Genomic DNA, 20,771 nt, shown 5'->3' with positions numbered 1-20,771 from the left:
TACATCCTGCATAGCTCTAAGATTTTCCAAAATCCACTTTTTATAGGTCACCTCGATAGGCCAAGAAATTAGCATTTTACCCTTAGTTTCTCACAGCCATTCCCGATGGAATTTTAGAATCTTCTCCTTATAACCAGGAAGCACCTGACACAAATGATTCAACAGAGCCCCATACTCCAACCCTAGGTATCCAAAATAATTTCACACAAACACCTGGAGCTGAACCTGCGGCACAAAATATCTCCACCCAAAGAACCTCCCTATTTCCCCTTCCTGGTTTCTTAATCTTCACCACAATCACTCACCTCACTCACTCACCTCACTCACTTTCGCTGCACTATCCTCACTTAGCTATTCACTTTACACATAAGAAAGCATCTTATCGAAAGACACACGCCGGCCAATATTTTCGAGGTATCTCCTTCACTATAGCATAGAAGGAGCGCAGTGCTTTTCACTACAACACCGCTGCTCTCGCTCTCTTCATCAGTAGTACGATCTTCTCTACTACAATACCGTCGTTTCTTGACTACAGGAAGTTTCCCCCTCACTTCTTCGACTAACCATGAAAAGCGAGGCGAGTGCTCCGCACGCACAATCAATACAGAATGAAGAATGCCAAGGGTATACTCCAAGGAGGTACCTACGGGTGGAATTGCCATAAGACGTCACCTCACCTCTAGGTGAGGGCTCCAGCCAACTAGACAAGCCAACTGAAGGGTATCAGGACAAACCTCACAATGGACGTGCTGGGTAGGATACCACCTCAAACCTCTAAAATAACAAACTAAGTAGAAATATATACAAAGGATTTACAACGTAAAACAGTTCACAAACTGCTTCAAAGCATTCACTCCTTCAATCCCCATATCCTCAGCTAACTCCATGCACACATTCCAATTCTACCCTTACCAAATCCCTTAAATCAAAGAAAATCACTATTTTTTCCCCCATTTCCCCCCTTGTTTTACCCCCCAAAAGTACACTCACATGAACCGGAAGCGCTCCAATGGGGTGCTCTGTCAATTCGTCCTGCAAAGCAGCACCCTGGTCCCACACCTACGGGGTACAGACAGGCTTTTAACCAATGTGGTGCCCGCAAACCTCTCTTTTTCACTGTGCACGGAAGACTGGTCCCCACAGTGAGATGTCGCAACCGAGTTGTGCAGATCGGAGACCTCCAACGTCTCGGAAAGCCTGGGGACCCTTTGTCCGTTGCCAGATATATGGATGGGCCCCTGATCACCTGAACCAAGCAGGCCCACCAATTAAGAAGCGAGTGCACATTTGTATTTAAAGCAAGTTTATTGTGCAGTCGTCCGGGGATGACCCATGTCTCGCTTAACCACATAAGTTGACACATTATACACATTTCGCAACAGTTAAAACATTACCATATGTTTTATTACCATCCACCCCATACATGATTGGTAAAGACCTATACAAAGAAATGCCATCTTTCTCCAATTCCTCCATTCTCATTGGTAGTCGTTATCTTAACTACCATCTTCAGCTCATGTATAGAGCTCACATCCTTTTAGGATTTGTCTGTGGTAGGTCATGACATCATCACACAATTAAACATTCACCTACAAACATCATTAATTACAAGTCCTAGCTGGTCTGAGATCCCTTAATCTTAAATGTAATTTGCATATGGTTTGCACGAATACGTCAAACAACATAGGAGTGAGAGCAAAATAAACATGTTCCCTTTGGACTGTTCATTGCCATCTAATCCACCCCTGCTTTGACGTCATTGGAAAATCTAATCTAATGACTACCATTTCAACACGGACGGCACCCTGTGAATAACAATCGAAACTCATATTGGTCACTCCTGGCATTGAGCCGTACTTCACCCCTTGTTTTATTGCTGGCCAACACAAATAGCCAAAACCCTCTTTAAGGCCTTTAAAAGAGTTTACATCTGCTTTATGCGACACTGCCAGGCCAGAAAATGTTGCAGCTTTATTAGCTGAGCTGACCATCTGCTTAAGGTCGTAGTTACTAATTTACCCATCCTCTTTCCATGTTTATGTATATGTGTGTGCATGCATGTTTAATAACTGTCATATTTTCTTCACAGTGGGTTCTCTATGACCAGTCCCCTTCCTTGCGTGCGCATTATGAAAAACACCTTATGGGCCAGTTTCTAGGCACTTCATAGCACTCCATATCTGAATCATGTTTTTACATTTCATTTGACGGTTTTGGCATTTTATCTTCATATGCGCTTGCAGGTCTAATATGTATCAACTTAAACACAAAGTAACACTTGAGTAACATATCCCATACACTGCATACATATGAAATTGCAACATTGCGCTAACTGCCGCATTCGAGCCTAGAAACACTTGTGTACAGGCACGTTATAAATGGCATATCATATCATCCCAAGTTACAAATATGGTGTGCGCAATATGAACCCCTCGTCATCACTGGGACCTTTCCTAACCACCCCAACATTATGAAAATGTTTGAATTACATTGTAATAGAGGGTACAGTGCACACATTTACACCACACAATTCTACACATTAAGTGAATTCAGTTGATGTGCTGACCAGATGATTGTGTAATTTCTAGGAAACAAATGCATTCTGGGAGTTTGAGTCTACCAATAACATGTATAACCACCACCCAGGGTGGTAACAATGGTGCCCCGCTAACGTGGAGATGCTTCACCCTACCAGACTGGAATTGTCCCTTCCTGTTCCTCACTTTACAAATTTGCTATACCCTTTTTGTGTGTTGAGATTCTATTTGCATTTAAAATATTTCAACATGAACATCCTCATCAAATCAGAGAAGGACTGGTGAACTTGGTACTCAAAAGCAATAGTCTGCTTACCTCAACCTCCTCAACATACGCAACATCTCCCAAATGAATGCCTACGTTCTTCTGCAGAGAGAGTCCAGGTATCTCAGTCAGAGCTTACCAATCTGATCCATATTTCCACTGCTGTTTCAGCCCTGTATTATGGAAGTCTACTCGAGATCCATCACTGTTCCCCCTCGAATAGTCTGCTCACAACGACTCTCTCCACTCGAGAGGCCAAGAGCAATCCTGGACCCACTCCTCTTACGTGGGTGGCCGCGTGACTTCCATCCCTGGTCTTCTCACAACGACTCTTTCCACTCAAGAGGCCAAGAGCAATCCTGGACCCACTTCTCTTACGTGGGTGGCCGCGTGACTTCCATCCCTGGTCTTCTCACAACAACTCTCTCCACTCGAGAGGCCAAGAGCAATCCTGGACCCACTCCTCTTACGTGGGTGGCCACGGTGACTTCCATCCCTGGTCCTCTCACGACGACTCTCTCCACTAGAGGCCGAGAGCATTCCTGGACACACTCCTCTTACGTGGGTGGCCACAGTGACTTCCATCCCTGGTCTTCTCACGACAACTCTCTCCACTCGAGAGGCCGAGAGCATTCCTGGACCCACTCCTCTTACATGGGTGGCCACAGTGACTTCCATCACTGGTCTTCTCACGAAGACTCAATCCACTAGAGAGGCTAAGAGCAATCCTGGACCCACTCCTCTTTCGTGAGTGGCCGCGTGACTTCCATCCCTGGTCTTCTCATGACGACTCTCTCCACTAGAGAGGCCGAGAGCATTCCTGGACCCACTCCTCTTACATGGGTGGCCAGAGAGGCTAAGAGCAATCCTGGACCCACTCATCTTACGTGGGTGGCCACAGTGACTTCCATCCCTGGTCTTCTCACGACGACTCTCTCCACTCGAGAGGCCAAGAGCAATCCTGGACCCACTCCTCTTACGTGGGTGGCAACAGTGACTTCCATCCCTGGTCTTCTCATGACGACTCTCTCCACTAGAGAGGCCAAGAGCAATCCTGGACCCACTCCTCTTACGTGGGTGGCTACAGTGACTTCCATCCCTGGTCTTCTCACGACGACTCTCTCCACTAGAGAGGCCAAGAGCAATCCTGGACCCACTCCTCTTATGTGGGTGGCCACAGTGACTTCCATCCCTGGTCTTCTTATGACGTCTTTCTCCACTAGAGGCCAAGAGCAATCCTCGACCCACTCCTCTTACGTGGGTGGCCGTGTGACTTCCATCCCTGGTTTTCTCACGACGACCCTCTCCACTAGAGAGGCCAAGAGCAATCCTGGACCCACTCCTATTACGTGGGGGGCCACGACGACTCTCTCCTAGAGAGGCCAAGAGCAATCCTGGACCCACTCCTCTTACGTGGGTGGCCACAGTGACTTCCATCCCTGGTCTTCTCACGACGACTCTCTCCACTAGAGAGGCCAAGAGCAATCCTGGACCCACTCCTCTTACGTGGGTGGCCACAGTGACTTCCATCCCTGGTCTTCTCACGACGACTCTCTCCACTAGAGAGGCCAAGAGCAATCCTGGACCCACTCCTCTTACGTGGGTGGCCACAGTGACTTCCATCCCTGGTCTTCTCACGACGACTCTCTCCACTAGAGAGGCCAAGAGCAATCCTGGACCCACTCCTCTTACATGGGTGGCCACAGTGACTTCCATCCCTGGTCTTCTCATGACGACTCTCTCCACTAGAGAGGCCAAGAGCAATCCTAGACCCAAAGTGACTTCCATGTTCTTAACAACTGTATAGCCGCCACTGCTGCCATGAATAGCCAGTATTTGTGTGGGTGCGCCAGCTACTCAAACAAGTATTCGCCCCCAAAATTAGTGTTGGAAAGCCATAGTCTAGGCAGGTGACTAGCGCCTCGTTCGAGCCCATCACTTCACAAACGTGCTATGTTCTTAGAGTATTCTTGCAGTTATCGGACCATTTTTGCCAAATGTTAAGAAAAAGCACTTCTCTGTGCCCACTCTATTGATTATTTTACATATGATTTTATTTATACCTTTTGTGAGTGATAAACAGACATAAAAGAAGAAATAGATCACCATTGTTGGACCACAGAGGGCACCCCACGATGTGAAACGTGTGTAGGCTGTTGTGCTTTAAACAATGCTATAAATGAGCTAATTTACTCCAATCACTGTTGTAACTGAGAAGTATTTTTTTCACGTAGAAAGGAAAACCCATCTGTATGTATGGCTAAATGGAGTATTTTTTCTTAATGTGTGATTTGACACACTAAGGAGTCGAGTGTGTCACGCTAATCTCCCTGCAACTACCAGTGAAACACATGTATTGATTTGAGTCTCGGGAGGATAGCTCAGGGGCTACACGCTCGCCCCGGAATCAAGACGACGCGTAGCAACACAGGTTCGATCCCCGGGTGCGTACTTAGAAACCTCTGGGTATGTAGCGCATTCTAAACAACCCAACATCATAATTGGGAATTAATTTTATACAAACAGGCGCAACCATTCCCTTAGACCAGTGGTCTTCAAACTTTTTTGGCTGGGGCCCCCCTGAGCAAAATCTGGGCAGGTCGGGACCCCCCAGAAATGGCAAATGGACAGTATATATTGCGCGCCGTCACCTGCTCCCATCACAGTGCTCCCTGGGCTCCCTCATCCCACTCCTACCCAGTCGCTGGTCTCTCCCTACCCCATCACACACCCTGGGCTCTCCCCACTGTGCTCCCACCACTATCCCATGGTTCCCGCCCATTGTGCTCCCACCATAGTCCTTGGGTTCCCCCCATCCCGTTCCCAATGCAGTCTGAGGGCCAGTGGCGGCTGGTGATTTTTTTTAAGTGGAGGGACATAACTATTTCCCCCAAAAATGCCATAGCGACCGAGCATAGTGAGGGAGCCCGAATCAATAAAGGGGTGTTCGTGGGGGTTTTTCCCCTGTGAATTTTTTTTAAATAATGGGTTCAAATGTTGCATTGTAGAGCCTACTTTTAACAAAAAAATGGGTAAATAGCCAAACAGTTTGCAATTGGTGCTGGGGTGCTCAGGGAGCAGGCATTGATATTGATATTTTATTTCTATTGCGCTCGTACACAAGTGTTTCAGAGCGCGACAAGGCAAGGGAGGAGAACAGAGGAGAATAAAACGGCGATCTTACTAGGCCCAGTGACATTGAGAACATGCAAGTGCATGGGAGAGGGGGAGGGGAAAAGTGCATGGCAGGAGGGAGAAGTGGAAAGTGGGAAGCAGAGGAGAAATAGATAAATAACAATAAATAAATAATAAAGGCAACAAACAGTGGTAATGCAGCCAGCAATTTGCAAGTGCTAGGTTTAAGGCAGCTGACAGGGTAGGTCTGATAAGTGCAGGAAGAAAAAGGGGGGGCTGTATGGGTACAGATACAGACCCCAGTGCAAGGGGTGGGCCGGAGGCAGTGCGGGAGGGTGGCAGGGTGAGCAGGTACCCGGGCCCAGAGTGTGGCCAGGTGCACGGTGTGCACGGTGCCAAGAGAGAACAGATCAGCAGGGGAGAGGGGGAGCGTAGGCAGAAGAAAAGAGGAGAAAATGAAAGAACTCATGATGTAGATCTAAGGCTTAGACCAATGTCCTTTTCCAAGCTTCTGTCCTGTGATTGATGATTCTGCAGCACACAGGGCATGTGACTGATACTTTCTGCATCACTGCTGCTATGCATGTACATACTCCAGGAAGCTGTGACTGATCCAAAGTGCTGCAGATACCAGGCGCTGATGCCCACCCCCTTTGAACCCTTTTCCCTGCAGTGTCTGAAGCAGCATTTCTCCATTTGGCACAAGCTGGTTCTGGAGCGCAGGATCAAGATGGGCAAAGCCAGGGCTCTGGCAGACTGGAAGGGCCAGCTGCGGGTATTCCGAGCCTGGAGGGACTACTCCTGGGCCCGGAAGCTGGAGCGAGAAACGAAGGAAATGGAAACCGGCCTGCGGGAAGAGAACAGGTAATGGCTGGAGGCGGGCAAGAAGCCGCAGTCTGGTAACTTTAACCGCATGCCTATTGAGTTCCCTCTCTCAGAAATGTCTACCATGGACTCTAGTGCTTTGGCCAATCCTGTTTAAGCGCTCCTGCATAAATATTAACAGGACAGGAGCCGCCAGGCCCATCTCGTTTTCCCTTTACTGTGATGTTCTGCAACACTGTGGACTGTATGTAGGGGGATCATCCGAGGTTGTGGAGTTAAAGTAAATCAGGTGGTATTTGCCAAATACCACCCGATTTATAATCCGCCAAATGCAGGGTTGGGTGAAATACCGCTGGTAGTATTCCCAGGGAAAGCCCCTGGTGGTCCTTCAGGTAAAGTCTGCCTATTTGTACTTCCACCCATATGTGGAGTGGGGAATGTGGTGGGTGTGGAGTTATGGAGTCGTGGTGTGGGATATTGAGTGGCATTGTGAAGGTGAGGTGGAATGGTGGGGTCTGGGGGTGGGTGGAGTGGTAGTGACTTGGTGTCTTTGTAGAGTGGTGATTTGGAATGGTGGAGTGTGGTGGGGTGAGGTAGACCTGTGGAGTGGTGGGGGCGTGTGGGATGGTGGTGTGGTGTGGTGTGATGTGAGTGGAATGATGGGTTTGGTGGTAGTGACTTGGTGTGTTTTTGTGAGGTGGTGATTTGGAATGGTGTGGTGGGGTAGACCTGTGGAGTGTGGTGGAATGGTGATGTGGGAGTGTGATGGAATGATAAGGTGGCTAGATGGAGGTATTTGGGATGGGGTGGGATTGGAGTGTTGTATGGAATGCAGTGAGGTAGTGGGGGCTGGTGGAGTAGTGGGGGCGTGTGGGATGTTGGTGTGGTGCGGTGCGGTGTGGGGTGAGGTAAGATAGCAGACATGTGCCTCTACCGGCACCGGACCACACAGCAGCATTCCTAGAAGGATGGATGAGGGGTGTACTTCAGGTGGTGTCTGGGCTCGGTTATCTGTATGAAATCAAAGAGCATTATAGGAATCTAATGACCACAACATTTGATTTTTGAACTAGGTCTGTGATTTTGATTCAGGCATCTAATGCAGACTGGACTCTCTGCTCATTTCATTTGTCACACTTTCTCTGCAAACCACATGGCACATACATGCATTTGGCCAGTTTCAGCCCAGCACAAGAAGCATTGCATTGGGCAGGGCTGGTGGGGGGAAGGTTGCAGAGAGGAAGAGTTATGCATCTCGGCAATAGAGGAGGAGGAAGCGGGAGCCTTGTGGCGGCGACGCCTGTTACAGAAACCCAATCTAAACTGTTTCATGCCACAAGCCTTGCCTGTTGCCATGCCAACCAGAGTCTGCTTTCTATCTCTCTTTTACCTGTCATAACGTTCTGACCATTTAGATGGCTAGTGCCACCAAAGGCCCCAAAACCAAACATTTTGAGAGAAACATCACCTCTGCCGCAAAGGTGCAGTGGGCGAGGGAGGCTGTTGGAAATCGATTGCACAATGCGACTGGCACAGAACGGCTAGAACTGGGGGATCCAGTGCTTTCTGCATCCCGTACCAGCTGATTGCACCATGGTCCCCTCTAATGTACATGCACGTGCTCTGACAGAGAACTAACCCTCTCTCTAGCTAGAAATGCCCCCCGCAACCCAATATCCCCCACAGCCAAGGTCATCTAGATCAAGCATGCCATGGTAATGCCCCGGACTGCTAGATGATTAAAGCCCTCATTTAGAACTGTATCACTGATTAAGGCCCTCATTTAGCACTGTATTGCTCTACACACTCTTCCCCACGTTTTGGTCCATATTAGCAATCAATATAAATTATATTATATTCAACTTTTTTATGTTTCATCTGTACGGCTTTTCTGTCTGCAACACTAAACAATTTAGTAGATGTAAATAAATAATGCGTTATCCTCTTGGAGGTGTGGCTTGGGAAATTGACAAAATACACCTTTCAGTCGGATGATTTATTCCTTGGTAACAGAACAGCTGTTCCTGCTGGTTGCACGTTTCCTCTGTGCGATTCGAGAATTCCCTGGGCGCTCTGCTTGTTCTAGTGTAGCTCTGTGGAAATGCTGAGATCACCACACACGAGAAGTTTAAGACTCTTCTCGATTCAATTTATCCAAAATATTCACGCTGATCGTTTAGGCACCCAGTGTTTTCTGTGCACCCCAAACCTGAGGCGCAGTATTCATCATTTACAAAGGGTGCTGTTTAGATTGTATTTCACTGAGTGTTACCATCAACTGCAGTCCTCTTTGTGTGGATTGGACCATATTCGATATTTGGGGGGGGGGGCAGAATGGAAAATCTTTAATCACAGATCTGTCCAGCACTAAGTCCAGGGGCAAGGCCAACAGACAAAAGGGCCAAAGGAGTAGACAAAAGAGCTCTTGGCACAACAATAGTGGACACTAGCCACAGTCCTGAGCCAAAAGCAGTAAGTGCGGTATGGCTCGGTAAAAAGGTTTAAAAACACGAAAAAGCTTCAGCTGCCACCAGTCCACTCCTAGGCACATTGACCAGTCACTAAAAAAAATCCTTAGTGGATGACTAGGGCCCGAAAACGCAAGGACCCCATTGCACGGTACAGTAATGTGCATTGAACAATCAAATACAGTTGCCAAAAGTGGCAACAAAGTCGAAAGACTAAGAGAAACAAAGTTTCGCCGTAGTGACAGCCTTAAGACAATGTCAATTTCCCCATAATGACAAGGGACATCCCAGTGGGGTGCTTTTTGGACTGGAGGAACTCCAGGGGGGTTATCAGGGTCTGCCCTACTTGGTGCACCGCTTGCTGGTGGCAGCTAGGGCATGTTTGGCTATGCTTTTGAAGTGGCTAGGGTAACCACGGCTAAGAATATTTACCTAATGGAGAGGAGCACCGCAGCCATTCATGGTCGTGGGGGGGATATCAAGATGGAGTGGGTGCTGCACCCCGTTCTTGCCCCGTTAGGGCATTTGCTGGTGGAATAGGTACCGAGGGACGGGTGGGTGGGCGCTTGGAGGCGTGGGACGGTTCCCTCCCTGCTGGGATGTGGTGGTTTGGCTACAGTCTGGCCTCCTTTCTTCTTGGTCTTTATTTTTCGTTTCGCTTTTCAGTTTTGGTTGGTAGGTGGATTTCTTTGGGTGCGTGTTAAGCTATCGTACATGGAGTTTATTATGAGGTAAATGTGTCAGGATGTGGTGGTTGCCTATGCCAGGGCATGGGGTAGGGGTGTGGGGCTGTCGGACAGAATGGAGTTGTGGTTGTGTGGTTTAATTATGGCTTCTTATCCGGGTTGTCTGCTGCCTCTCTTTTTGATTCATTTTAAAGATGTCAATAAACTTTACATTAAAAAAAACAAGAAACTGGTCGATTATGGAGGACAACGTGCAGAAAATGTCTTTCCTTTGTACTTTCCTCTGTACTGGGCGGCAGTGACATGAAAGAGCAAATTCTAAAATGTATGTGGAATGGTAGAGATGTCTCATGTCATGTGTGGGGTTGCGGGTGGTGATCCGATGGTCAGATAAGAAGATGGGCCTCGTCTCGTGATACTGGTGTGAGCATTAATGGAGCCCAGAAATGAAGCCATCATAAAACATGGTGGGAGAGAAAGAGTGAAATAGGAAAGGATGGTTTCTGCAACAACAAGCATCTTCTCTTTCACTTTCCCCATGATGTGGACCTGGCTGTATTTTTGCAGAAAACATCCTTTCCTTTTTCGCTCTTTGTCTCCCACCATGTTTTATGATGTCCGTATTCCTGGGCTCCTTGAAAGCTCACACCAGCAGCAGGAGACAGGGATCCTCTGCTTTTATCTGATCTCCACTCCCACACTCATAGCAGAGAGACATCTGTACCTGTGTATGTATGTACTACTGCTAGCTCTTCAATAAACAATTCACACACTTATTTTTTTTAACTCAAGGCACAATTCACAAATCTACTTGCTTATGAAAATGTATGTGAAAGGAAAGTCTCACTAAACGATGGGCCTCATTACGAGTATGCCAGTCTGTAAAAAGTTGCAGAAGAGTCTCGGTGCAATGGGAGTTGCAAAAGGGATTATATTTGAAAGGATAATTTGGGATCCTAAAAACAACGTAATCCCTTCTATTGGAGAAGAGTGACCTACTCTCTCTGGCTTGAGATCAAAAAGATGAATCGTCGTCAGCTCATCATGTTAATGCAACAGCAGCAACAGGCCAATCACTGGTAACAATTTGTTTTCAAAATGGGCAGATTGAGAGCGGGGCAGGCTGAGTGCTATTTTCTTTTGTCCAGAAGGCAGGCAGCAGAGGCAGCAGCATAATCCTGCTGCTCCTTGCCCTCTCCCTTTTTATGATACTATTGGATGATTATGAACTCAAAAAAGAAAATTGAAACTGCGGAAAATCCAATCTCCAAGAAATCAAAGCCAGCTGTGGGGATGGAGGAGACACCAAGCACACAAGACATATACTCTTTGCTGTTGAAGATGGCCCTGGATCTGGGAAAGGTAGTACACGATGTGGGGGATGTCAAGTCTACCATGAAGGATATTTCCTTGAAGGTGTCCCAGCTAGACTGTCAGGTTTCTGCCTTGGAAAGTGGATCTGCATCCATCTCCTCTGAAATGGCTGGTAGCTACAGAGCTTATAACAGTTTGACGGAGGAAGTACAGAAGGGGAGAGATAAACATTTGGAGTTGGATTTCAAGATTAGAGCCAGGAACCTGGGGCTGGTTGGTGTTGAGGAGGATAATACTGAAGATTTGATGCAGTTGGTGTTGGATATCTTAAAAACCTCCTTTCATTGTGATCAGATTACCCTGAATGACCTGGATAATGTTTATAGGGTTGGAAGGAAAGGTGGCCCTAAAACAAGGCAAATTCTCATCTCCTTTATGTGTACAAGGATAAAGGAGGAGCTGCTCAGATCTGCAAGGATAAGTCTTCTATAAGGGAAAACAGATTTTTATTTACCCTGATTACCCCAAGGAATCTTTGGCTATCAGGATGTCTTTTAAAGAGGCTAAATACATGGCTAAACTAGCTGGGGTGAAGGCTTTCTTGAATAGAAATAATGTCCCGACTCTTGCCCTCCTGGTGGGGATAAGACCACTTCGGATTCAAAAGAAGCAGTGAGTTGGCTGGAGCCTTTACTTAATAGAGACGAGACATTTGAAGGTACTGTTGCTTATTGTTTTTTAGTGTTTTTTTTTTAAAAATAATAATTCATATTGCACTAACTAAAGCAAAATGGCACTTCTAGCCTGCCACAGTTAAATGTTTCCTTTTTGAAGAATGCACTCACTCGGCTCGTGCATCTTTCTGCCTGTGGATACTCGCTGGAAACAATTCAAGGAAAGGACTTTGTTCTGTGGGGAGTCACGTGGTGCGACGTGCGTCCCGCATCATCATTTGGATTATAGTGTGTGGGAGCGGTGTCACTTTGTTGGCTGAACAGCGTATTGCAGCGAACGGATGGATTGTTGGACGGGAGGACTGGAGGAGTGGAGGAGATCGGCGCCCACCTGAGGAAGAAGATCGCTGGATAACTACTGCTTTGGGACTTACATCATGCCCATCGTCTAACATCCACATGCCCGCCGAGGGTTATTGGTATATATGTATGCAGGGTTTTTTTGTTTGCATCCAGCGAGAATTCCTGGCTTTAATTGACTGTCGGGTCGTGCTAATCCCCCATGACCTGGAGCGGAGTGCCCGTGCCTAGTCAGTGGATAATGGACTGTGTCTTCACCCTCCTTTTCATGTGCTACGGAATCCGTAGCTTTGACCGCCGGTAGTACGCCAGCTGTGCAGGCCCTCTTATTATACATGCGCGTACGTGGCACACACGCGTATCAGACCTTCAGAGACGAGGGTATGAAAAAGGTTTCTTCGATGTCTCGTTATGCTGGGAGATATCCGGGAAAGGCGGTCGATGCTTTATGTATGTTTATATGTGGGGAAGAACACCGATAGCTTTTCGGAAAGTCTCTGTGGATTTCTGTTTCCCTTTATTTTTATTTTTATTTTTTTAAGTTATCTGTCTGGGAAAATATTATTTTCGGCTATTAGGAAGGCGTGCAGAGGATGAAGTGTGGTTGTGACTTTCCATTCTTCAGGAGGTTGAGGCATTGTGGCATTATGACGGGCTCACATGTGTCAAATTATGATGATGATGCCTGTGATATTATGCTACTGTGTTCTTGTAGTTTCCTTGCATATGATGTATTGCTATTAGCAGTTGATGCATGTTAGACGTTTAGCGGTCTGGGCATGGTGATCTCGGGCTGCATTATATGTTCACAAGGGAACCTACGACTAATTGGGTAGTTGGAGCGGTTATCTGCGCTCTTGAGGGTGGGATGTTGGAACTGCATTAGGAAATGGAAGGGGTGATGATGTTGGAGTTGGCCCTGTAACTGCTTAGGTGCTACATGCCATAACATAATGTTATACTGACTGAGTGTATAGGGGCTGCGTTCTTGGTTTTGTGCTATTAACCAGGTTGATATTCATGTTTATATGGGTTGGGCAATTGTGTGGTATTTCTGGGATTTGGATGGTCCTGAGGTAAGGGGTTTGGGATGGTTTGGTGGCTTCTTTCGTTTGTGATATAATTTGAGGAGGGGTGTTTTTGGGCTGTTATTAAGTTTGCTTATAGGTGGTGGTCATGGCATGAAATCGAACTTTGCTCATCATGCTTTGTTTCTGATGGGGGGCCAGCGGGCTGTGGGATGGTGGGTATGATGGGCGCCTCGAAGTTTATGCCTATATTGTATTGATGGAGTATTCAAGTGATTCCTGCGTTGCAGCGATTGGGTGGGGGAATCCAGTGGCTAAATCGGGGTGTTTGGGCCGAGTGGGGTGGGTTGATGTTGAGTGGGGTCTGTGGCATAGTTGATTACTATTTTCAAGTTAGTTGCTGAATTGTTGAGTTGAAGTGGAATTGGAGTGATGAAATGAGGGGCATGTTGGTGATGTTGGGGGTTTTGGGCTATTATTGTTTGTGGTTTGAAGTTTCTAATTGAGTTCATTTTGATTTGGGGGGTTCGGGGCATTGGGACTTTTAAATGTTTTTTTTTTAATTGCTACGTGGGTTTGTGGATTGCTAACTGCATCTGTTTCAGCGGGGGTGGGTTGGGTGACCTTGGTGTCGTGTGTTGACTTTTGTTGCTCGTGGGGAAAATACTGAAGTGGAAATGATGTGTGAGGACCTGCGGTTGGTGACAGAATGTGAATGGATTGAATAATGTTAAAAAGAGGATGAAGGTGCTACGTTTTTTGGATGACCTCAGCGGTGATATGTTTCTTGCAGGAGACCCATTTGGCGAAAGATGTGGTTGAAAAATTGGAGAAAGTATGGGTGGGGAGGGTTCATGGTGCTTTGTTCAATACTAAATCCAGAGGAGTGGTGATATTGATTAGAAAGAATACCCCAATTAAGGTTCTGAGGGAAGTTTCTGACAAGGAAGGAAGGATGATTGCTCTGCTGATAGAAATACAGGGCCATGTGGTATCTTTATGTAATATTTATGCGCCATCGGTGGATGATGGGTCTTTCTTTAGGAAAGTGGCGCAGACGTTGCAGGAATGCTGTCTTGGGTGGGGATTTTAATATTGTATTGGACGCAAATTTGGACAGAAGTGGGAAAACTGCTAAGGGGAGTGTAGACAGGCAACACTTGGCTTTGGCTGATTTGCTTTTGAAACATAATTTGAAGGATTGTTGGGGGCTGGAGCATCCGTCCGTTAGAGAGTACAGTTTTTTTTCGGGGGCACATTCGGTTTATTCAAGATTGGATATGTTTTTAACGGCTGGTGAGATGACAGAATTTTGTAAGGCCAGTGAAATTGGTAACATACTTTTAACTGATCATGCCCATGTGACTTTGCATCTGCGGTTAAGGTATGCTTTGGACAAGCACACATTTTGGAGGATGAACGTCTCTTTACTTCAAAAGGATAAAGTGGTGGAGACATTGAGAAAATAAATTGACTGCTTTGTGGCGTGTAATCATATTGGAGAAATGCGTCCTAGTATAGTTTGGGAGGCTCTGAAGTGTACAATGCGGGGTCATTCGATCGGTGTTTCTAGTGGATTGAGGAAGCAGAGCATCGATAGAGAGACAGTACTGGGGAAAAAGTTGACTGAATTGTCCAGGAGAGTAATGGCTGATCCAGTAGGTATGGAGGTGGTGTCTGAACTAAAGAGGGTAAGGAGAGAGTTGAAATCGCTGATAGATTAGCGTACGGATCGTAATAACTTTTATCTTAAATGTGCATATTATGAGGAGGGTGAAAAATTTGATAGGTGGTTGGCTTATAGATTGAGGAAGAGGGAGGCTGAGCGATCCATACCTTCGATTCGGGGTCAGGATGACAAAATAACTAATCATCCGGGTGAGATGAACAAGATTTTCTGGGAATTTTATGTGAATCTATACAAAAATGAGCCGGAGGTGACTGGCAGGGGTGCAGAATTTCTGGAAAAAGTGGGTCTTTCTAGGATCTCTGAGAATGATTCGAAGTTGCTGGAAGAGGATTTTACAGTTGATGAAATTAAGAAGGCTATTGGTAAACTGAATGTGGGGAAAGCCCCGGGCCCTGATGGGTTTCCTGTTGAATTTTACAGGTTACTGCCGGACCCGGCACTCCATTTTTGAGGGATATGTATATGGAGTCAATGATTAAGGGTGTGCTGCCGGAATCTACTAGGCATGCCATGATTTCTGTCTGAAAAAAGGGAAAGATGATACTCTTCCATCGAGCTATAGGCCTATACGTTTAATCAATGCCAATAACAAGATTCTGGCGAAGATATTAGCGATTAGATTGGAACATTTGCTTCCTTCTTTGATCCATGTAGACCAGTCAGGTTTTGTGAGGGGTAGGAAGACCTCCAGTAACATCAGGAAAATCTTGAATATTATTTCCAAGGTGAATGGTCAACAAGGAGACAGTGCTGTTTTGTCCTTAGATGCGGAGAAAGCGTTTGATAGAGTGAATTGGAATTTCCTCTTCTCATTATTGATCAAGATGGGTTTTGGTGAGAAATTTGTTTCGTCGATCAGGCTACTGTACAGTAATCCGACTGCAGAGGTTAACACCAATGGTACGCGGTCTGGAAAGTTCAAGTTGGAGAGAGGAACAAGGCAAGGGTGCCCTTTATCACCACTATTATTTGTGATAGCATTAGACCATTGGCTGAGTTTATTAGAGAAGCTGATGAAGTGGTGGGGCAATTGAGCTGGAGGTTACAGCAGAAGATTTGGTTGTTTGTAGATGATATGCTCCTGGTCCTTGGTTATCTTAAAAAATCTATACCGGCGCTAATGGATATAATGGCAGAGTTCCAATTGTGTTCTGGATACAAGATCAATTGGTCGAAATCGGAGATAATGCCCTTATCACATTCTGTTGATAGGAAATTTGTAATGGATTTAGGATTTCGATGGTGTCCGGACAAATTGTTATATTTGGGAATTTGGCTGATTCCTGAGATTAGAGACATGATTAAGGAAAACATGTGTCGTGTATAGTGGGTTACGGACTGATCTGGATAGATGGAGTCTATTGAATCTCTCTTTGTGGGGCAAGGTGAATGCCTTGAAAATGATCTCTGCCCCAAGAATAAATTATGTTTTGCGTATGATCCCTTTAGTGATGCCATGGAAGGATTTGGACAGAATGCTTCAGGAATTCTTGTGGGATAGGAAGCCCCCGAAGTTGAAGTTGTGGAAATTGCAGTTGCCAGTACATGGGGCGGTCTAGGGGTTCCAAATTTCAGAGCGTATCATCTGGCTTTCATGTCAGATTTCTTGGTTCCCTTCGTGGAAGAGTTGCAGGATGTGTGGGGTGGGGGGAGGCTGAGACTAGCTTCAATGGGCCTCTGACATTGCGAGCTGTATTGACTTCTATCTCGAAGCAGAGTTGTGGAAAAGATCTGTTGATTCAGAACTTAAGGAGTACATGGAAGAATTAGTGTAGGTATTTGGGTGTGGACGCATTTAAAGAGCCTGGGGCCTCAATATGGTTGAACCCCGCTATTAAAATAAATGGTAACGTGGTCTTTTGGGTGTATTGGATTTTGGGAGAAGTGCGGTGGGTGGCTGATCTGTTTAGAAATGACAATTGGATGACTGCGAGGGAACTGCAGCAGCATTATAACATAGAGAACTTTAAAGCCTCTGACTATCTGAAACTTAAACGTGCGATAGGGTATGTAGACTTGGAGCAGAAAATTGATTTGAATATGTTTACTAGGAAGGTGGTAGGAAGAGAAGGGTGCCTGGCCAGTCGATTGTATAAAGTGATTGTGTCATATTACCATGGTGATGATTCGCTAAGGGAGGAGTGGGGCAGAAGAATTGGGCCAGATATCACAGAAGACTTGTGGCAACAAATGTGTGTGAATGTTAAGATGTGCTCATTGGGACTTACAGAGAGGTCGAGACAGATAATGATGCTTAATCAGATTTATTGCACACCAGAGAAAATGTGTAGAAGAGGGATGTTGGAGAGTTCTGAATGTTGGAGATGCATGCATGAGTCTGGTACGTTGGAGCATTTGCTGTGGGACTGTGATGAGGTCATAGAGGGACTGCCTGTCCTGGATTTCAAAGTGGTGATATTGGGGAGTGATGAGTCATTGGATGATCTCAGTCAGAATCAGAAGAAATGGTTGTTCAGAGGGACAATGATTGGTAAGAAAATTATTTTGCGGAATTGGTAATCTACACTGTCATTGAATATTGAGACATGGTTGACTGAAATGCCTGATTTGGCAGGAATGGAGAGGGTGCTTTACAGGAGAGATGAGAAATTGGGTAAGTTTGAGAAAATCTGGGGTAAATTTCTTCAGTTATATTAGACTTGGTGTTGTATATGTGTAATTAGTGGGTTTGGGGGGTGCGTGATTGAGAGATGTAATTGATTTGGTGGAGGGTTTTGGTGTAATTTGTATCTCGTACTGTACATAGTTCTGTGTCAAAATGCAGTGATTTGTCAAGTTCTTGACTGTTTTGTGTAGGTTATTTTATTGTTTATAACATGTTAATTTGTAAATAAAACTTTCCAAAAAAAGAAAATTGCACCAGCCTGCAGCTTTCTTCTTGATTGCATTCCATGTGTGATGTTAAATGCTGATAGGATCCCCATTTAATATCCGTCCCTTTCCAAGTCACATGGGAATTTATTGAAAACGTGTGTTCTTTCCAGACATGTGTAATGGCTTGATGCCGTAGGCATCCTGCATCTGTTTACTTTAGCAAAGACACAGAGCAAATGTCTTCACGCTTTACAAATCCTGTTCATACATAAATATATACATCTCTCTGAGTCTCTTCCCTTGCACATGGTAATATAGTAGTTAGACCAATACCTGCCTTTCAAAGTTATTTCTTAATGTGCCTTTTATATAATCTATTGAATTTAGTATCATCACCCCAAAAGTCTAAAATCCCTGGTTGTGTGAATAGTGTTAAAAGTAAGGCACAGTGCATTGGCAAGTGCTAGTCTTTGCAGTGATTAGACGCCCTCGTTCAAGCACTATAAATTTAGTGAATGTACTAATATAGTTGATTTAATATAGCTTTATAGACCTGCAGCGAGGGCCGTACTGGGCGTTATGGGCCCTGAAGACCGAGTTAATGGGCCGAGCGAAGCGAGCGCCTTTAACGAGGTATGAGGGACCATAACGCCCGGTACGGCCCTTGCTACAGGTCTATAAAGCTATTAGAACACCCTCAGTGTTTTTTATAGGGTGGTAGAAGGTGCTAGGGTGGGAGGAGTATGCTCTTAACGTACAATAAGGTGCGGGTATGCCTGCCCCCTGTTCTAATTAAGGATATTTCAGGTGTGTTTTTTTTCACCCACTACACAAATGTAAGTTACCAATTACTGCACACTAACATGCAGTTGCAAGCAGCATCTGCACATACATTCATTACCTTCCTGTGCCCTTCGCCATTGCCAATTCCATGCAGCATTGAACATGAAGCGGTGTGCCCAAGATTGCCTGTCATTTTGTTGCCAGCAAAAAAGCTTTCTTCACGTTCCACATTACGGAACAATGCAGGTCATGCCTGCGCCTTTCCCCTTATGGAAATGCTTTCCTTGCACCATCAAAACCGAAAGCGTTTCCTTTCGGCTTCGTTTCCCTGTTTCCGTGGGAGGGTCTATGTGGCACACGTTGGTCTTCTTCTTCTTCTTCTTAATTATCGGAAACGTGGGCGGACCCACGCAGGCGCTTCCCCATCCTATAGGACGACACGTTGGTCTTGCAACGTGCATTTCGGAGCGGAAAGTTAACTCTTTCCCTTCCGAAATTAGACGCCGACCAACGCGTCCACTTTCCAGGCTTACACGGCCGTCCACAGCTCCGTGGGATCACATAAGCCATTCCAAACCTAACTGCGGGCTGTAATCGATCTGCAGGCTATTCCAGTTCGTATAGCCCGCAGATTGACCAATCAGTATTGCGAAACACCCGCTAGGGTGTTCTAATATGCATTATTATCATTGTGTTGCAGGGAATTGTGCCTGGCTGGAAATAGTATCCAATCACCCTTTTTTTAGGGCTCTCAATATATCTTGCAGGCTTAAGACGCAGGACAGTATTCCCAATGTAATCCGCCTGGCTTTTGATGTGGCCAAGTTGTATTCTATTCTGTAGCTGCTTCTCAAGCCTATATAAGGTCCACTGGCCTATCTTAACTCCAGGAGGAAGTTCTGCCCCTGTTTCCTGGCCTTGTACCGCTCTCCCACAGCTCTTTGTTTCATTTGCCCACCGCACAAACCCACATCTGGTATGGCTTTCTCATGTGCAGGGTCTTGGCAAGAGGATAATGGTGTTTCATTATGCTTTCAGTCTTCTAACTCAAGGATGACATCATGCATATTGGGTTACATCCAGGGACTTGGAGCGTGCCACTTAAGCTCTCAGCTGTACCGCCTCCTTGTAGCTCATGGCTCTGTCGATACTGTTTACAAACCCAGCTTTCCTTTGCTGTCCACCGCACCTGCGGATGAGTGAAGGATCCAACTTGGACTCAGGAGGTATCCCATACGGAGTGTGACGTCTCCCCTCCAGTTCCTTGTAGTGACATATTATCCGCATATAGTTGTTGTTGGAGTTTGTGCTTATAGGTGCATTAACAGTTTTGCCGAGACTAGTAACCCTGAGGAACCTTCTGTAGTAGAATGGCGGGGGAGTGAATTCTAGCTCTCCGGGTTCACCTACTGCACCCATATTGCCAGGAAAGAGCTCAACCACTGCAGAAATGCTGAAGTAAATGATTAAAAATGTAAAAAGGACTGACTGGTCTAAAATATTGAAGGCAGCCAACAAGTCCAGTAACATGAAGAATTTCCATCCAGCTGCCGTACACATCCATTGGCCTCCATGTCCTGAATCAGTACTGCATGTTTGACTGCTTTTTTGACTCATGTTTGCACCCCATTTAAGAGAGACGTCAACATTGTCTTTTAACCAATGGTCCGTCATCCCATGCCAATATCCAGTGGAAAAGTGTGTGGCTGTCATGACTTGCTGCCGATTCACTCGGGGCGTGCAGTGGTTTCATTGGGCCTCATTACGGGTCTGGCAGTAACTGTGCCAGTGATACCGGCAGGTTGCCGCCGGACCCGTAATGAGTTACTGCGCCTGACTTCCCGGTGCCACCGGGGGATTACAACCAAACGCTAGTAAATTGTAATTCCCATAGATTCCCAGTGGACTCTATGGGAATGGGAAACACGGAAGCACCGTCGCCGTTGTTAACCGTGCCAGTGCTTCTGTGACGGTCTGTCTAACGTGGCCGCTGTGCCTGGCTGGGTCCGACCTGTCGGGCACACTGGCCTGCGGGCTTTCACTGCAGGTTGATTCTTTAAACTGAATAAGAGGAGTGCAGAATAGCTGATGGTACAACATTTTCGAGTTGAAATGTAATCTATCAGTCATGTTTATGATTTAGTCCAGAATGAAATTATCTAAACACAGCA

General features: G+C 46.0%; 1 protein-coding gene across 1 annotated transcript in view; it reads left to right on the top strand.

Moving 5' to 3' along the window:
• Positions 1–20,771, top strand: part of CCDC191 (coiled-coil domain containing 191) — a 299,595-nt gene that overhangs the window by 164,326 nt on the left and 114,498 nt on the right. Inside the window, exon 8 of the mRNA XM_069635893.1 lies at positions 6,611–6,801. Within this exon, the coding sequence (XP_069491994.1) occupies positions 6,611–6,801 (191 nt within the window). The remainder of the gene's footprint in view (positions 1–6,610; positions 6,802–20,771) is intronic.

The sequence above is a fragment of the Ambystoma mexicanum genome, chromosome 7p, assembly GCF_040938575.1.
Source record: "Ambystoma mexicanum isolate Mex_15411 chromosome 7p, UKY_AmexF1_1, whole genome shotgun sequence".
NCBI classification, from domain to species: domain Eukaryota; kingdom Metazoa; phylum Chordata; class Amphibia; order Caudata; family Ambystomatidae; genus Ambystoma; species Ambystoma mexicanum.
Note: the sequence above shows the minus strand (reverse complement) of the source record. Positions and strands in the feature narration are given on the sequence as shown.